General features: G+C 40.8%; 1 protein-coding gene across 1 annotated transcript; it reads left to right on the top strand.

Moving 5' to 3' along the window:
- The first annotated feature begins 5,988 nt into the window (after window positions 1-5,988).
- top1l (DNA topoisomerase I, like) lies at window positions 5,989-18,894 on the top strand. Its single transcript, XM_012858499.3, has 21 exons — window positions 5,989-6,139; window positions 6,554-6,578; window positions 11,682-11,772; window positions 11,862-11,979; window positions 12,426-12,478; window positions 12,565-12,654; window positions 12,752-12,824; window positions 12,913-13,004; window positions 13,099-13,214; window positions 13,304-13,425; window positions 13,519-13,641; window positions 14,255-14,442; window positions 14,516-14,660; window positions 14,746-14,889; window positions 14,999-15,184; window positions 15,259-15,327; window positions 15,419-15,533; window positions 15,651-15,778; window positions 17,183-17,277; window positions 17,363-17,512; window positions 17,596-18,894. Exons 1-21 carry the CDS (start codon window positions 6,107-6,109, stop codon window positions 17,696-17,698), a joined length of 2,259 nt encoding a protein of 752 aa, XP_012713953.2. The 5' UTR covers window positions 5,989-6,106; the 3' UTR covers window positions 17,699-18,894.
- The last annotated feature ends 1,120 nt before the right edge of the window (window positions 18,895-20,014 follow it).

Genomic DNA, 20,014 nt, shown 5'->3' with positions numbered 1-20,014 from the left:
CCATGCATGGAGTGACCATTATATATGATCTACTAATAATCTTCCAAATGGTTGTCCAACATAGATGCACGCTGTTCCCAACCTTTATAGGGTTTCAAATTTTCTACAGCCTGCCAGTCTAACAAAACTTGAAATATGTGTAGAGGAATGGTGTTTCAAGGACTTTCCCTGTGATGTAGATGTGACTGAGCACAGACTGGTAAAGTCAGATGATGTATATGAAATACTAACCTTTATGTAAGACTCCACTCCGTCAAATGATTTGTGATGGGCTAGGGGAATAGATTCATTAAATCACCCAGCCATGCAAAAACTGCTAAAAAGGCTGATATTTGAGTATGGCCTGTATGGTAAAAGTCATGTAAGTAGGTTTAATTGCGTGAGTGAGATATAGTTGTGTATCAGCCTGTTTTAGTTAGTTTTGGCTGTGAACTTCTTGACATGTGCTACCATGATTTTCACGTTACCTCACAGGGTTTTATATGTCAGCTAACAGTTAACATCTTAAATGTGGCAGAACAAAAGTCACCTACATTTTGTTAGCTGCCATTTTGGCTTTCCAATGTCAGTCTTTCTATGTATAGTAGCGCTCCCCTTAATATTAATAGGTCTGAACACAACTTGTGCAATGGTAGAAAACCCCCACCCCTTAAGATAAGCTGTTATTTGGCAACAACAATTAAATAACTCTCCTCAAATGCTGTCTATTTTATATTTTTTGCCCAGCGTATGAGAAAAATAAACATTTGGTGCCCTTAAGTATTTCTTTGTTTTTTTGAGATAATGTGGACAATGTCAGTTCCATGCTAATTATCTTACAATACAAATGGTAACATGTGCGACATTCTTCATTTATAATCAAAATGTACTCAAACATGTGTGGTGCTTTTCTGCTCCAGAAACCTGTGGCACTGTCTGGAAGGTTTGGAAAGGTCAATAAGACCCCTTGGGAACTCAAATAAAAATGGTTTCAATAATTTGTGCTCTGTTTGGGATGGAAACATTTTTGTTTATCCATTCATAATTTTGAAGATGATAAAGTATAAATGTCATCCATCGGTCCAAACACCCCTTACAAACTACAAAGGTTCTATTTTTTTATGTTTTTACATAATACTTTAATATATAAAAAAAAATTATGGAGGCACAAGCAACACCTTTGCAGCGTAAACCACTACAGAGCACAAATCATTGATACTCTTTTTGTTTTAGAAAAGTAATGCTAAGAAACCTTGCTGAGCTTTCCCGCACAAACCAGTACTCGCTTAACAATGTAAATCCATATAAGGTTGGAGGGGGGGGGGACATCACCCACGTCAATTTTTTCCCCAAAGCCTGTAACATAAGAAAATGTAAAATAAATAATCAAAATATCTCACTTGTTACAAAATAACCTCCCTATTGCTTTGTTCTTTTGAATCTCTACATCTGTGATGTAGTGTAACAAACAAAACCTTAAATGATGTCCATGACCCATACATTAGACCCCAAAACTTTGTTCGTTTCAGCGCAGAAATCTGGATAGCTGTCATAATAGACAGCTCAAGGACACAGCCGCATGTGTGAGCCACAGGTCTTCTCAGAAACCCTTGTGTCGCGGTGTAATCGATAACGATTCTGTCATCCAGGAGCAGGTCTGAACCTGTGCAGAATCCCTGAAACAAGGAAAGGCGCTGCAAATCTGCGTTCCTGATGTACGTGGTTACATACTTTTGAATGTCCTTCTGATGGACATTCATTTCTTGAGGAAAGACAATGGACTTCAAAACTTTTCTTGCATTCGGTTGCAAGGTTTCATATACTGAAGCAAGGTCCTGAAAGCTGTAACATAGGCAGGCTCTTGGACAAGTGTTTGGTGTCCAGGTTCCTGTAGGATTTCATTTACATTGCCGGCAGTGGGCATTCGTCTGCAACTGTGGTTATCAAGAATCTATAAATTCTTCTAGGTCTACGCTGCTAAAATCTGATTGCCATGATTGAAACACAGTACGGTCAGATTCAGGCATGTACATAAGCAAGTCCTCCACCACATCACTTTTTACCTGTCTAAAGGCAGCTTTTTCTAAGATGACGGGTGTGATCCACTCAGCAAGATATTTCTCTCTTGTCCATCAAAAAGCGATTATTGGGCCTCCATTCTCCCACTGCTGCAGTCCATAATCATGTCGTAGAAAAGGCATTTTAAAAGCATTTCCTGTGGTAAACTGGTCATAGAACCCTTTTCAGAATTCAGAAAGACAGTCTCCAACAACTCCTCCTTCATCATATCTCATCTCAGGTTTTCCATCCGGCAGGACAGGCTGGATCTTGATGTCATCGTCTAGAAGTCCATGATCACAGAAGTGTGCTATGAGCTTCCTGTCCTCTGTGGAACATGCAGTGTCTTCTTCACTGCCTCGGTAGATGATATGGTTTAAGGGGGAAATTGGCAAGAGTATCATCCAAAATCTGTGGCTCACTTTCAGAAAAGTCTCCCAGAAACACAATGTTGCTGTCATCTAAAACTTCCTCCCTGAGCTCCCTAGAATGAAGTGACGAGACAATGTTGTCATGATTCGTGATATTTCCAGCAAACATCAAGTCAGGAGTGACTGTTTTAGATGTCGTAGACTGACTGCTCATTGCAACATTTAAAGCAGAAAAAGAGGAGGGCTGACTCTGAGAATTGTCTTGGTCCTGATGGAATGGTGAAGACAAAACTTTACTTTTACTGTTTGATGGGTTATTCTTTTACACGTGGTCAGATACAACCTGAGAATAGGGATACAATTATCCAGCTGTGATTTTTCTCATCTCATCACAACTATGCGGTGTTAAAAGCCAAAGAATAAAAGTGGGTCTTAAGCAAATGTTCGTATGGAGGGGCAAAGCATTCCAAAGTCTGGGGCCAACTACAGAAAAGGCTCTGTCCCCTCTGGTTTTAAGCCTTGTCTTAGGCACTATTAGCTGAAGATGGCCCTCAGACCTCAGAGCACGTGCCGGAGAATAAATCTGGAGGAGGTCGGCGATGTATTGAGGAGCCATCCCATTCAAGGCTCTAAACACAAACAATAAAATCTTTAAATCAATTCTAAAACGAACAGGGAGCAAGTGCAGAGATGCAAGAATTGGACTAACTTGGTTTAATATAATGTAAACCAAGTCATACAACACATTATTATTATTTTTACCAGAAAGACTAATCATGTAGTCACTCATAACACCATTAAGCACTCAATGTTTCAATGTTAAAAAACAGTCTTTCACTAAATATTTAGCTAATTTTTCTTTTATACTGACTTTTGCCACGGGAACCTTTGATTTTATAATTACACTAAGATATGGATATACTGTGGTTTTACCTTTAAGAGAGACTCATTTCTATTCAGCTTCCATGTTGTAATATGTAATATCCTCTGTCAATCGTGAAAAAGGGCACGGCTAATGTCTGAAGTTATAAAGCCATAAACTGACAAGAACTTGCAATTCAGCTTGTCAATACGCATGCATGATCAAACATGTTCACTTAGGGTGGGTGTATTTTACTCGGTTAGTGGTTAGAAGGCTACAGAAAGAGCATGTTGTGCATTTTAAAAAGAAGTGTTTAACAAGAAACCTTTTTAAATTCACACAAAAGGTAAGCAAATATTGCTGAGTAATTACAAAGAACTGTACAGTTCCAAATCCACCTTGTGTTTAACAATAAAGCAGGAAAGACACTGACAACTAAACGAGCCATCTGTGGAGCATGTACAGGCCCTTCCGTAGAGGAATGGAGAGACACAATATAGTACAGAATTAACCTACCTTATCTGAAATGTAGCTGTTTCACATCTTTCTCCACCTGGCAGTGGACCGAGGGAGTAAAAAAGTAAAAAAAAAAAACGTTAGCTTTAAAGATAGCAAAGCATTCCGTTAGGCAATCCTAAAGTTTGGATATAGTCAGTGTGGCAAATGGATTACTTTATGCTAGTTTATGTTGCAGATCATGTTTCAAATAACGACATGTGTCTTACCGTTGTTAACACCTAGGCATGGCTCAGTTTTCCGTCCTTGCAGGCACAACTGACTGAGAGCCAAACCAATGGTCCAGGTGGACTGAACTAACACAAAAGGGGGGGGGGGGGGGGTTGAACTGGCAGGAATTTTACTCTTTTCTTAATATACAAAAATTATCTCAGTGAGGCATACTTCAAGCATAATAAAAACTAGTATAAAATCAAATACCATTTTATAAATTGGGTATAAATTTATGAATTAGGTTTTGGAATTTAAAAGGCAAATTCATTTTGGCTTCTGTTTTGTTAAATGCTGACATGAAAAACAGTTGACCTACCGTATTTTAGGACCATAAGGCGCACCGGATTATAAGGCGCACTAAATATTCTTCCCAAGTGTGTAATATCACTCCCCCCTTCACATATACAGCACTCTCATCCATCTCTGGTCAGGAGGACAGAGTAGTTGGACTACACTGCCCTGTTTCTAACATAAGGCCAAAATAAACTTAGCTTTTATATTGAATTAACTTACTAGGTTTATTGTTGCTAACGCGAACTCCGGGCTGTCTAAAGGCTCCCACATACTCAGGCGTACTGTGCACATACTGTGAGCTTGGTGGACTCCACGCTGACTCTCCGTGGACATTTTCCCTTCATAGTAGGGCGCACTATTGCCTAAATTTTTTGTAGCAAATTGTTACATTTCCCACACTTTCGCCAGTGGGACGAAGTGGCGGAACGGATGGTAAAATGTGTGATTAGCTAGCTTAGCGCCTAGAGCCGTTTCTTTTCCATCAGGATCCCACCTCACACCTGTCAGTGAGAACAGAGAGAGACTGTGAAGTTGCGCATCCATACGACCGTCTGCTTGGAGCAGCTCAGCGTATCAAGCTCTGTTTTGCATATAAAACAGTTCAATGTAAAGACTTCTTGCCACCGAGAAGTTGTAAAAATTGAGCTCTGCACATACATGTACGTGCGGTCCGATCAGGTAGTGACACAGTGTACCGTAATGCTCCGAATATCCATTGAGCGGAGCGGCTTTGTTGCTTACTAAAGTTGTACTTACACATTTCAACAGATTTTTGAGCGAATTGTACCACAAAATCGTTCAGGAAGCACAACATATAAAAGGTGGACTGGATTATAAGGTGCACCATAACTTTTTGGAGAATATTTAAGGATTTTAAGTTCACCTTATAGTCCGATAAATTCAGCCCTGATACCAAATGTCCTAATAGATTGGATGGTATCTCATTATTATAGGATACTATATCATAATAATGACTTACTTATCTCATTATTATGAGATACTATCTCATTATAATGAGATGAGTAAGTCATAATTATGAGATGCAAGTTTGTTTGTTCATCAGGGTGGCGGAAATGTATGGAAGTGCATTGCATTCACCTCAGAAAAAAATTAGACAACAATGCAGCGCGGTTCCACAGTAGGATCTTATAATTATGAGATAATGTGCCATTTTATTTCCTTTGGTGAATACAATGAGCTTCCATAGAAATGGGCTTCCATAATATGGTGACAGTTTTATATGTAAATACAATACACACACACACACACACACACACACACACACATATATATATATATATATATATATATATATATATATATATATATATATATATATATATATAAAACACAAAAAGTTACCTACTGCAGCTTTAAAGGATTAGAGAGCTGCATCAACACTATGTCTTAATTTAATAAAGGCATTCTATCAACAAATTGGTGTCTGACTAAATAAAAAAAATGCAATAAGTCAAAAAAAGATGGCTGGCGAGTGAAACAACGATTCATTGGGAGGAAAAAAACGCTCCATTAGAACAGAAAATCCCATATGGGAAGTGTTCACTGTAAAAGAATACGCAGCACTGATGCATTGTCATGTGTATGTGGACTTCATTCCCTCTAACACGTTGAGGAGGAGGAGCTCCGCTGCTGAGTACCATTTAAATGTGTCCGCATGCGCATTAGCGCACAACTGGGACTTCTTACACAATCGCGTCTTTTCTTCATTCTGCCTGTATCTAAGCTTGTGTGCAGTTATCCACGCGTTTCTCACTTTTTAATTTAGTTTTTTTAGTAGTACAAGGCCTAGGAAATGAGTGGGGACCACTCCCATAACGAGGACCAGGTACTGCTAACCTATTTTCTATGTTATTAATGGTCGTAGGGTACAAGTTAGTGCCGTATAACTGCTTGGTTTTTGACAGGGCACACTGGCTAACAGTGAACAGTGTCTACTAGCTAGCAAAATAGCCGGTGGGTTCGTAAATCACCTCCGTTCGTTGTCTACAGTGTCTCGCGTATTTTTGTCGATGTCAGGACATCGTCCTACCCATTTAACTGTTTGATTTATATGGGAAGTAATGATTAAGTTGTTAGCTCGAGCCGTAGTGGCTTCCAAACAGCAGCTAGTGTTAGCGAACCTGCTAGGCTAAGCTAGCTGCTAACTGTCGCTTTGCCGTTGAGCAAGTTCAAAGTTGGGTAGCCGGCTAGTTAGCCGTCGTTCTGCCACATTTAACACGCACTCTCTTCCATTTTTCAGATTGACTATGCCTCTCGGGTCAATGGTAAGTGTATCACACGGAGCTTTAGGATATAAAAACTAAGTTTCCTTTCCATTCTGATGTGTTTTAACTCCCCTCTTGTAGGGTTGTGTTAGTTTTCAGTTAGAGGACAGAAATGGCGTCCAGAGACTAAGTCCGCTGTCTCACTCACAAGCCTCTATTGTTCAAAAGCGAGGCCCTGTACAAACCTTTCCGGTGATTAATTTCTCGATTTAAATCACTGGTGTCACAAAACTTGACGTGTTTTATCAGCCCGTTCTTCCAGAAGTTAATGTTGGCGAGCTTTTAGTGGCGTATTTTCCACCTGAAAGTGAGGGTTTGGGGGCTGAGGACTTAGTCTCTGCGCCATTTTCTTTTTCGGTGTTAGCGGCCTGAACCGAGGCAGTGAAGAGTGGGTGGCTTTGGGGAAGAGAAATGCTAAGGTTAGGGGCTAAGGAATGACTACGAACAGTAAAAAAAATTCCCTCTGAATAATAGCGTTCAGGTATTTTGTTTTAGTTTCTCCTGGACTCTACACTTTATGTATCAAAGTGAATCGTTAAGTTTGAACCATATTTCACAAGTCACAATCAACTCCTCAAATTAGTAGCTTTTAAAGTACTTAAAGCTTTAAAATATTCCAGCTGTAAAGCTTAGGAACTTTGAGCTTTATTGTCTTTTTGTCATAAGGCAAATTGAATAGTCATTTTTAGATGTGGGTGTTTGAGTACAAATACACTATTACAATACAGTATTTGACTACAGATGGTGTATAATCAAACCTAATATTAGTATATATTTTTAATCACTTGATGCTAAACAATTTTAAAGATTTTTTTTTTTTTTTTTTTTTTTTTAGCTTTGTGCATTGTAACATTAAGATTGACAGACTTCTCGTTTAATGATCCTGATGAGCTTGTCTGCTATTGTAGTAGTGTGTTAAAGTATGCTTTCTATGCTAGACAGCATAAGGAGAGCAGTTCAGGTTAATGGAATAAATGTCTAACCTTTAAAGTGTTTTCGTGGTAGTAATACCTGAAAGCATATATTGTTCAGCTGCTTGTTGGAACCTGTCACTTAATTCATATTGTCTCAAAGAAAGACTCCCACAGGCAGTAGGCGGTGCTGTGCTACAGCGTAATAATTGTTTGCAACATTTTTTTAATGGCTTGTATACAGAGGTGGGTAATAAGGTGACGATATTAGGTTTTCTTATCACAGTATCTCATTAAACTAAAGCCAAATAACATTTTTAAGCAGATTTATTTACACAACAATGCCCATTGGAGTTAAGTGTATTTTGTGTTTAATACTGAAGATTAGCTGTTGCAGACTAATAAAGGTGTCTTAATATAAAAAGTAAATTACAGCATTGACAAAACTCTTGCAACTGGCTTGTCACGATACATTTCAGACTTATAACTAAGAAAAATACTCGATGCCATTTTTCAACATATCTTCTTTTTTTAAGGGACAGCATTGTCTCTAGTTAAGAGCTGTAAATTATCAATTACAATATAACAAACTATCATGGGCAAAAGCAATGAGTAAGGGACAATTCATCTGTCATTTAAGGAAATATATGATTAGAAAGTGAAATAACTAAAACAAACATGGATCTGGGGCTCAACCATAACCCACGTTGTTGGCCTCCAATAGCTTTACAGCTGGATGGGGCATTAATGGAGAGGCCACATAGGTAGGCATTTTGGATGCCTACCTATAGGGCTGGATATGGATTAAAATTTCAAGAATCGATTCAATTCCGTTTCTCAAGATTCGGAATCGATTCTTTTCGCTCAGACATTATATAGGTAGACGCTCCATAGACTAGCGCTGCCTATTGGAGCTGACGTTTCAGCGTGGTCGATGTTTTGGATGGGTCTCTCACTTGACCCCAGTGCATATATTTGTACTGAGGAAGCTGTTTGCCCAACTAAAATAAATCATAACTACCTGTATTTTTACCCGATTTTTCACAAGGTTTGGTTTGTTAGAAACAGCGGAGATGTGGCTATGATACAGGACGCTGTTAGAAATGTTGTTTCAACAGCGTATTTTATAAATGTATGGTTTTTAACTTACAGACATATGGCATATTGATGTATAAATGTGATTTCATGCTAAAATACTTTGTTTTATGCTATTTAACAGACAAGTGGTATTACATATTGATAGATGTATAAATAAATGTACATTTTAATAAAGAAACAAGTTGGGTTCATTTAAATTTATTTCCCACTCTCTCACATGTTCAATCCTGAGCCTTCTCTGCACACCAACAATAATTTCTTAATCGTTTTCTGTGCTGTGCATACAGTTTTTTTAAATGCCTGGATAAGTGTTCTTTAACATTTCCAGGTCATTCCAGTGTTTTCCAATACCCTGCTTGCAACTATAGCTGGAGCTTAAGACCCTTAAACAACTGTTTTTGCACAGCTTCTTGCATGTGTTAGCACTCTGTAGTGCCAGGGTACTTAATTTGGCAACATGATTCAGCCTTAATTTGTGAAATACAGTGATAACAAATTAATAAATATAAAATTATGATCCATCTGTTGGGTTTCTGCATTGTTCTCACCAAGTAAAAAAACTCATCTTCAGAACCAATCTCAGCCCAAATGGTGATCTGCAGCGCGTGATCTACTTTCAGTGGTTATCCCTGGTTATTGCAACCGTAAACTGCAGAAAATACGGGCAGAGTGGCTCCCTCTGCATTTGCTCCCGTCGGCTGCTCTTCCAGCCTTGAGTAGGAGAGACCCATCCAATATGGCGGCGTTGCAGAATGTGCTCCAGCACGTAATGAGGCGTCTACGCCTTTATGTCTATAGGATTGCTGGTATTAAAACATTTTACCTGTTACCTGAATTGTATGACTGTGTAGTTATGCAACATATTGATATTAGTATCATATTAACATTTAACTGCTAATTAATAAAGTAGTGGTAGCTAATGGTGGCTGTAAGGATCAAACCCTCCCACTGAATGTTGAGACAATTGCATTCACAAACATGTTGTGGGGCAGAAAACCCAAACAGATCCTGAGTTGAAAACAGGACACCAGCAATATCTACAGCTGCTATTTCTATTGAGTTTATTTTAAAAAAAAAGTACTTTATTAACCCTAAAGGGACACTAAATTTGGACATTAACCTGGTGTACTTTTAAAATATAAAAAATTCACCTCCCAGACTGGAGTGTGAAGGCTCTTGTGATGTATGTTACGATCACGCTTCCGACCACTAGGTGGAGCAGCTAATAAACAGATCAACACAGCTGTTAAGCTAAATTCGGCTCTTGGTGTGCTTTACTGATTAAAAACACAACATTACAGCTCACAAATACTTGGGCGTGCTGTGCGCACACTGTGAACCGCGCCGACCCCGCTGATCTTTTACTTTCCCAGCGAGGAAAGGATGGTAAAACGTTTTATTAGCTTAGCTAGTTGAGCATGTTGAGCCATTTCCTTTCCAGCAGGCACCACCACACATCTGTCAGGACTGTGATGTCGCACGTCTTGGCGACTGCCTGCTTGGAGCGGCTCAGTGGATCAAGCTCTGTGTCACTTCTTGCCAAGCAGTTTATAGTGTGACACGGCGTAGGCGCTCGTAAAAACTGAACTCTGCATGTCTGTCAATGCGGACTCAAGTCCATGCAAGTAATGCTGGCTCACACAGTGAAAATATATGTATTTTTAAATTGATATTTGGATGTATGAATCATTTTTGGGAATTGAAAATTGATTTATAACTGGAAAATGGACTTTCTTAACACAGCCCTACATACTTGTATAGAAAAGTTGCCTAAATATTTTTACAATCCGTACCCCAAAAGGAATTGGCCGAAGCAGCCGGCTTGTTGTTGCCTGTTCTATAACAAGCAAGAATATCATCACTAGAAAGAATCAGAAACACCATTATTTATTGAACTTATATTAATTATGTCACATTTAGTCAGCATCATAAGCATTACTGGTGCTCTTTGTTTGTTGAGCTAATATTTAAAGTGTCAGCTTATTTTGTCCAGGAGGTCTTCACTGTTTCAGAGACAGCAGCTTATCTGACTGTCGTAGCTTTAGCTTGTAGTGTTGGGTCCAGCATTTTGTTTTTTTCTTGTCACCCTGCCTTATAGGAAGAAATCCCGTGAATGCCTTTATTTTTACCTTGTCAACCAAAGAGGGTTGCGTACGTTTTTCTGGCTGTACTCCGCCTGTTAGCGTTTTAAACTTCCAGCAGCAGATCTTGTTGAGATGAGCGGCGGAAGAGGGCGATCATTTGGGCGACTGGGAACGGGCCGTTTGTGTCGCTTTTGACGCATATGAGGATCTTTGAAGAACTAATCTTCTTGAGGTGTCGATTATTTTTGACAACCCTACTTGCAACCTAACAGCTGGGTTCTAAAGCCAAAGAAAATAAAGATGAAACATCTGCACAAGAGCGTGAAACGACAGAGGCCAAACACCTTAAAAACAAAATCTCCACCTTGGCAGATGATCAACATGTTCTTATCCTTCATGATCTACTAATCGCCATGTTGCCCAGCAGATGTTTACCGTTTCTGACCTGGACCAGTTTCAATCTCGCATCTGAACCTTGATGTCTAACTTTTCTTTTTCCTGAATCTTCTGGTTCAATGCTGGAAGAATGACAGTGACTGGAAGAGTGTTTTTTTATTTATTTTATCAGAGTAGCAACATTTTAAATCCATTTAAATTTCACATTACGTTGCAAAGGTCCTGTAAACACAGCTTTTGTACGTTCTGAACACCAAAGGGGAAAAAGGCATAGATCCCACTTTGACTTGAAAACAGCTCTAACTCTTTCAGCGTTGCACTAAAGCTGGTTTCATGTAGAGGCCAGTGTGACTTCCAGCATGACGGATGACCTGTTCTAACTAGTTGGGTTGTTTGCCTTTCACATAGAGGTGGTTGGATGTTTTTGCGTCTAAATTGTCTGACAGAGCTGAACTCTGTTAATATCCTAAAATAATCCCTCATCATCTCCAAGGGTTAGTCTCTATCAGTTAACAGATTCAACATTTGTTAAGTCAAAAATTACTCAATGTAATGTTTTCTTTTTACCGCTGGAACTGTTTACTTGTGAAAGTGACACGCTGTTCTTCTTTTAGACTCCCATAAGCAAAAAGACAAGTACAAAGAATATAAACATAAGGAACACAAGAAGGACAAGGAACGGGAGAAGTCGAAGCATGGCAACAGGTAGAGGAGTCCCTGCAAAACAGAGTTATGGATCTCTGATGATCTTATTGAATGTAATACTTGACACAATTTTCTTTCTTAAACTTCAGCGACCACAAGGACCTGGAGAAAAAATACAAGGACAAGGAAAAAGAGAAAATGAAGCACAAAGATGGCAGCACAGACAAACACAAAGACAAGCACAAGGAAAAGAGGAAAGAGGAGAAGGTAAATGGACCTTCTGGAAAGACTTTATATGTGCAGGGTTGTTTATGTAGTGTAACGTATGTACTTTGCAGCTGGGGAACTATAAATACCACTTGTGTCGACGGGTAATTGGAGTGAACCTGTAGCCTGGGGGTACCAGTTCCCCAAGAGCCGACGTTCTTCATGTCCTCGAGGTTTCTCTCAGCCAGCACATCCGGATGAAATAAAACGCTCATTTGCAGACCCGATGAAGCCGTAATTCTGCCTTTTGATGTAACCCTGTTTGAGCAGCGGTGCATCTAAAACATGGAGGGATGTTGGCTCTTGCGGACTGGAGTTAGCCACCCCTGCTATACTGCAGAGCTCTATTTTTGGTCAACTCTTCAGTACAAACTGAGCAGTGGTCCATCTAAAAAGCTCCATGCTAGACGTGATGCTTTTGTCTAACCACGTTCTGTTTATTTCAGATGAAGTCCCTTGATGGTAAAATCAAGAAAGAGAAAGAAAACGGCTTTGCCAGGTTTGTCAGGACTTTACAAATCTCTCAATCACGACATCTGTGATATTCTGGCATTAACAGGTTTTTGTTTTTCTTCCTTTGAGCAGCCCACCACATGTGAAGTCTGAGCCAGAGAATGATTACCACTCTCCCAAATATGAGAAATCTTTAAAAAGAGAGCGAGATGATGATTATGAGTACGTGTGCTATGTTAATAAGCCTAATTACATAAATGATGTCACCACGGTGACTGAAGTTTGCTCCTTCAGCCTACTAACATGGTGTTTGTTTCAGAGCTGAATTCAAGCCCAAAAAGATAAAGACTGAAAACGATAAGAAGGCCAAGAAAAGGAAACAAGAGGATGAGGTAAGAGAGTGTGGGGCAACGCAGGATTGCCATTGTAACCTACTTTTCATTGTTGTATAACATAAATACTTTTGCTTCCTTATTTTAGGACATAAAGTCCAAAAAAACAAAAAGTAAAAAAGGAGAAGCGGCTGATGGGAAGAAGAAAGCAAAGCAAGAACCAGAGCAGAAGTGGAAATGGTGGGTTGGTGTCTGCCGGCAGCGGGATTCGCTCATGCCCATCCGTGTGGCGACCTCAGAGTTGAACTCAACCAAATGTATCATTTGTGTCCAGGTGGGAGGAGGAGAGATACACAGACGGAGTAAAATGGAAGTTCCTCGAACACAAAGGGCCGGTGTTTGCTCCGCCCTATGAACCCCTGCCTAGTAATGTCAAATTTTATTATGATGGTAAGGGAGCGATGTCCATGTGAGTTATTGCCTTTCAGACTCGTCTGTTGTGACGCTAATGATGTTAATGACGGCGTTCTCCCAATCAGGTAAACACATGAAGCTGAGCCCAGAAGCAGAGGAAGTGGCTACATTCTTCGCCAAAATGTTGGACCACGAGTACACCACCAAGGACATCTTCCGCAAAAATTTCTTTAAGGATTGGAGAAAGGTGAGGGGCGGGAATGTTAACCTGGGCGAATTTTACTGTGTTGAGCTTCTTCCCTGTTCAACACTGATTTGTGTCTGTATGGCTAATCTGCAGGAAATGACCGCTGAAGAGAAATCCATCATCACAGACCTGAAGAAGTGCAACTTCACAGAGATGAGCGAGTACTTTAAGGCTCAGTCTGAGGCCAGGAAAGCCATGACAAAAGAACAAAAACAGGTCAGACACTGGGAGTAAGTCGTATCTCTCAACCTTTAACGATGTCGGGCCGAATGTTGCCTGCTTCAGTACCTGATCGTTTTAGGTCAGTTCACACACGACAGATGCTGAAGAATATCATGGAGGAGCAGAATGAAGTCTGCCGCTGCGACTGCTTATTACAGCTTTATTATCTTCCTGTTGAGCTCTTCGTCGATGGGAAACGGTCAATAACTAAACAGTGAAGAGTTGTTGCCAGCCTGATCTGTTGGCACTTAGGACGGTGGTGTCACTGGTCAGGTTTTTGAGTTGCCACAGGCTGGTCACTGTTAGTGGCCTGTTAAGCTGAGGATTATCATTTAGACGATTTTATGGTGGATCTGACATTTTAATTGGTACCAAGAGCCCCTGGCAGCAGCACAGTGTCTAACCGCTGATGTTCTTTAGACGAGGGCAGGTCGCCTCAGCCTGTCTCCGTTACACACACTGACTTAATGAGGGGAATTCTGTTAAGTAATCCGCTGACATTCCTTTATGATGTTAGCCATTAGGATTCACAGCAGTTTAACGCTTAAAACTTGCATGATTGAACACATTTGCTTTCATTTGTAACAGTTTTTCTCGTTTCTAACAGAAAATAAAAGCAGAGAATGAGCGGCTTCTGCAGGAGTACGGCTTCTGCATAATGGACAACCACAAAGAGCGCATTGCAAACTTCCGCATCGAGCCGCCCGGCCTGTTTCGTGGTCGGGGAGACCATCCAAAAATGGGAATGCTTAAACGGCGCATCAGGCCTCAGGATATCATCATCAACTGCAGCAAGTGTGTGAAATCTTGTGGATGAAGTGACGGCGTGGTGAACGTTGGGATGCTTAGCTCCATGTGCTCGTTTCAGGGACTCCAAGTACCCCACGCCTCCTCCTGGCACCAAGTGGAAAGAAGTTCGCCACGACAACAAGGTGACGTGGCTGGTTTCGTGGACGGAGAACATTCAAGGCTCCATCAAGTACATCATGCTGAACCCCAGCTCCAGAATCAAGGTAGAGAAGTTACAAGGGTTACATCTACGCCAAACGGGTCGCTTCAGTTCATCGGCCCGCGTTTAATGATCCCTCTTGTGTTCAGGGAGAGAAAGATTGGCAGAAGTATGAAACGGCTCGTCGGCTGAAGAAGTGCGTGGACCGCCTGAGAGCGCAGTACCGCGAAGACTGGAAGTCCAAGGAGATGAGGATCAGACAAAGGGCCGTGGCGCTGTACTTCATTGACAAGGTCAGCATCCATGTTGTTTCCAGCAGTGTGTGAATTGGTGCTCTGATTGTATCCTGACTGATAAGTGGCATCAGCGGAAAGTTAAAGACCGCGTTCCTTCTTCCACCAGCTGGCTCTGAGAGCAGGCAACGAGAAGGAAGAAGGAGAGACGGCCGACACGGTGGGCTGCTGCTCGCTGAGAGTGGAACATCTCAAACTGTACCCAGAAAACGAAGGTCAGGAGTTTGTGGTGGAGTTCGACTTCCTGGGTAAAGACTCCATCCGCTACTACAACAGAGTCCCTGTGGAGAAAAGGGTAAAGACGAGTCTGCTTAAAGCTTTCTACTTTATTAATTACTTTTATTTACACGTACTATACATTTATTTTAGGTGTTCAAGAACCTTCAGTTGTTCATGGAAAACAAAGAACCCGATGATGACCTGTTTGATCGTCTAAACGTAAGTCCTGATTTCTCAGTTCCTTCAGAAGAACTGGCGTTCATGTTCCTGGAATCATGTTGATTTTAGACGCCTTCTTGTCTCCTTGCAGACTTCAATCCTGAACAAGCATCTTCAGGAGCTGATGGACGGTCTCACAGCGAAAGTTTTCCGTACATACAACGCTTCCATCACCCTGCAGCAACAGCTGAAGGAGCTCACTACTGGTGCGTAATGAAGCAAAGGCTTTACAATCGGTTGACTCTGTGTTTACGCGGTGAACGGAGCAACCGCGTACGCTCCGTGTTGCCCTCAGCGGTCTGAGATCTCCTTTCCTCTCCTAGCGGACGACAACATCCCAGCGAAGATCCTGTCCTACAACAGAGCCAACAGGGCTGTGGCCATCCTGTGTAACCATCAGAGAGCTCCCCCAAAGACGTTTGAGAAGTCTATGCAGAACCTGCAGGCTAAGGTAAAGTGGCCGGGACGCGTCACACGTCTGCTTTACTGCAATGTCGGTCAGAGTATTCTAGAGCCCAGATGTTTGTCATGAAAACACAAGTGGGTGCAGCTTAAGATCGTTTCAATTACCAGCGCTAATAGTGTTGTACTTAGTTAATGTCACTGATATAACTTATAATCTGGAAATGTAAGATAAAATTGTAAGTACACATTTATTTTATAATCTAAACTGGGTTTAGTGGGTTCCTCCCACTTTTAGCCTTCCCTGTGTAATAGAGACTTGAGAGGAGATGTTGCTAAATGCCCTCCTGGTTACAGAATGGGAGACATTTGATGATTTATGTTATTACTGCTGGCTTTTTCAGATATCATGAGTTGTTCTTTTGGAATTTGGAAAAACCCAAAACTTTGCTTTAATTTTATATTAAATATAACTTGACGGTCCATAGTTGGTAAGCCGCTAGATCAGGGGTCTGCAACCTGCGGCTCTGGAGCCTCAAGTGGCTCTTTGGACCTTTCACAGTGGCTCTTAATAACTTTGGCTACAATTTATATTTTTATTATGGTATTTAAATGTGATACTGATAATAAATGCAGGTTTTAGCAGTTTTGTCTTGGAGTAATTGCGTTTAATTTTCACAACAGAATGATGCTAAAAGTGCCAGTAATATTTAATTTTTAATCAATGTTTTTTTATTATGTTGGAAACAATTTTATTTTACATCATTATCCACAAATATCAACAACCTGTCCATCTTTTTTTTTTTTTTTAACCCCAAAGTAGCCACTAAAGGGCGTTTCTTTAACGATGACCACATATTTCCTACAGTAGATCTTTATCAAAAATTATAACTTGTGTTTTTTCAAAAGGCCAGGCAACATTTGCGCCTCTGAACGAGTTTAATTCAAGTGGGCTGTAGGCAAAATGGCTCTTTAGGCTGTAAAGGTTGCTGGCCCCTGCGCTAGATGGCTGAAACAAGCTTTTTGTTTGACAAACTGGACCTTTTCACCGGCATTGTGCTGGAAATGGACATCAGCTTTGTCCTGTAAGGCTGCTTTGTAATTTATTTTATCAAGGTTTTTAGAGATTCAAAGTGACTTCATCAGACATGGCAAGTATAAAGCTTAGTGTATCAAAAGAGCTGGCAGTGGGTCGTTAGGGCAGAAAATGTGAATCTCCTGACTGCCACAGAGTTCCACCCCAAGCATCTTACAGCAAAACATTTGTTCATTAGTCGTTCACAAAGCGTTGAATCCATGCTGACGTAGTTGTTTGTTTTTAAAACGTGGACTTTGAGAAAGTGGTGGTTGTGCTACTTGTGGTCACCGATGATTCCCAGAGCCGTCAGGTTTGTTGTCGTGATGTGCCGCCATACCTGTGAGCCTTTCTGACCGTTTGCTTTCGTTTTGGTAGATCGATGCCAAGAAAGATCAGCTTTCTGATGCCAAGAGAGAACTGAAGAGCGCCAAGGCTGACGCCAAAGTACGAAGAGATGAAAAATCCAAAAAGTAAGGAGCCGACAGGTCCGCCTAACGTTGGAAGCGTGTGCATGATGGCTTCTGTACCGACGGTCCTGACCCGTTTTCTCTGCAGGGCTGTAGAAACCAAGAGAAAGGCTGTTCAGAGGATAGAGGAGCAGCTGATGAAGCTGGAGGTCCAGGCAACCGACCGAGAGGAGAACAAGCAGATCGCCCTGGGCACGTCCAAACTCAACTATTTGGACCCAAGAATCTCTGTGGCTTGGTAAGATGCCGTGTAACCAGACCAGCTACTGGGATTAGAGAACGTAGCTGAGCACTAAGCCGTGTTTATTTCTTGGTTTTTAGGTGTAAGAAATGGGGCGTCCCCATCGAGAAGATCTACAATAAAACCCAGCGTGAGAAGTTTGCCTGGGCTATTGACATGGCTGATGAAGACTATGAATTTTAAATCCGTTTATTTATCTACGATGGACTTTTTTTATTGACTTGTGGGTTTTTTTTTTTTTTTTTAGCCTTCATAATTTTTTTGCTCTATGGCCAGAACCTACAAGGAGTTTTAAAGCTTATGCAGGGAAAAATGGAAGAAACGAGGCCATTTGGACAGATTTCTGTGGACAGTCTGAAGCACCCGATCCGCCGTCAGGTAACAAGACTGAACTGTGTCCACGACGGAGAGTCCAGGCGTAGTCGCAGCCGTCTCCAGGCTCCGTGACTTTCCCTCTGTCCCTCCTCAGGGACGCCGCTTTGAATCCTGTGGTCCTATCGCTACCGTGTTACGCAAAAAACAACAAAAAAAAAAAACAACCCAAATGCTTTGTACCATTTTATTTTTTTTTGTTCACTCACTCTGTATTTTAGCCCTCCGATGTATTATTGAATTCTATATTTTGTTAGAGAAAGTAAAATGAAAAGAAATCCTTAACTGCACCCACACGCCTTCAGAAAAAAAAAAGAAAAAGAAACGTGAGCGTGTGCGCGCGCGTGTGCCTGTTTGTGTGTATCTGAGGCCGGCTGGGTGAATCTTTTAAACTGGACTGTGTTGAAAATGCTGAGAGAAAGTGAGGTCGTCTGAGCAGGCAAAGGGGAAATATTGCAACCATGTCAATATTTACTTAAGCGAGCAGAATGTGAATATATTATTTTACAGTTTCTATCAGGGACTTTTCTGTTACTTCACTGTAAATGTGAACCCATCGTTTTATTTTATTTCCCTCTGTGTTGCAAGCGTCCTCTCAATCTCTACATCAAATCTGTTTTTTTTTTTTTTTAAAGGTAGTTTAGCAGTTCAAAGGAAACCTTCACATCTCTTACTTGAACACCATGGGTTAAAAAGCCCCCGTGGGGGCTCTAACGATGTCAACTCTGCCAAAATAAAAATCATAAAAACAAATTGGGGGGGAAAAAGTCACCAAGCTGTTAGCGAGCAGGCAAGTTTTAATTGTGTGATTTTTAAGAATGTTGTAACATTTAATGTGAAATATGATTTTATTCCACTGTCCCACTTATGATAGGAAAGTTGATGGAAGCTGCTGTAAAGTCAACATCCTATTCCTGTTTTACCTTTTGTCATAGCCTTTGATTATGTTTTTTGAATTTTAAACTCATTGTAGGTTGGAAAAAAATAAATAAAATCCTACAAGTTAATATGCTGTGCTTGTCTTGTGTAAATTCACTCATGTCATTTTGGCTTTAACATTTTCAGAAAGTCTTCTTGACGGTAGAGCTCCACACGGAGGGCAACCTTAACAAGGACGTTGGAGTAAAAGGTGTCATTTGGGACTGAATTTATCTGAACATGGAGCTTTTTACCAGAAGCACAACCACTCTAACACGTTCATACACAATACACATCTGTAACTTTCCTGGCTGTACATCCATGTGGAGTCTAACCGACAACCTTTTGTTACTACTCTTCCCACTGAGCCACAGTCTCTTCGAGGGGGGCTTCTAATCTGGATTTGCCACCATAATAAAATGACCCCCACCTTTTTGTTTAGCCCTTTAGTGAAAGTTTAAATACCAAGTCATCTACCAGCTTTGCAAATCTACAAATTAAACTTTTTTTCTCAAAATGGTTATAGCTCACATTTAATGGCTACTGTCTCCGAACTCTGATTCACAGGTCTGATCACATTTTCTCAGTTGGATTTGGGTCTGGACTTTGACTGGACCACTCTTGACACACGCGGATTTGCTTTGTTTTAAACACTTTGTTGCTCCGTTAAAGCTGGTCCTGCTCCGCATTTCTGGTCCAACTCTAGCCAGCTTCTCTGTCCACGGTGGTAAATAAACCCACCACTACCCTTCACTCATGCCATCCCATCCCAGGGGTCCCGGGTCATGCTAAAGTGCCTCCGTCTCCTGCATGTGTTGTAGCAAACCTTTAACTTAAAATGCTTTTCCTTTTGCCACCTTTCATAAAGGCCAGATCTATGTGGTACCATCTCCACCTGAGCTGTGGATCTTTGCTTCTCCTCCAAAGTTAGCAAAGACCTCGTGGCTGTTTCTTTGCTAATTAGGTTATCTCTGAATGTCAGCGGTCACTGTAGATATTATGGGGCATAACAAAAGAGCACGCCACACTTAATAGCTTTTATTTGTTAAAACAAATGTGAAAACGACGTATATTTTACCGTCCACGTAACAACTGCGCACTACTTTGTTTTGGTCTATTACATAAAATCCCCCTAAAATACATCGTTTCTGGTTATGTTACAAAATGTAGAAAAAAGATCAAGATTTCTGAATACTGGTGGGAAAGGAT

Source organism: Fundulus heteroclitus, chromosome 20 (assembly GCF_011125445.2).
Source record: "Fundulus heteroclitus isolate FHET01 chromosome 20, MU-UCD_Fhet_4.1, whole genome shotgun sequence".
NCBI classification, from domain to species: Eukaryota; Metazoa; Chordata; class Actinopteri; order Cyprinodontiformes; family Fundulidae; genus Fundulus; species Fundulus heteroclitus.
The sequence above is the reverse complement of the archived record's forward strand: the minus strand, read 5'-3'. Positions and strand labels throughout refer to the sequence as shown.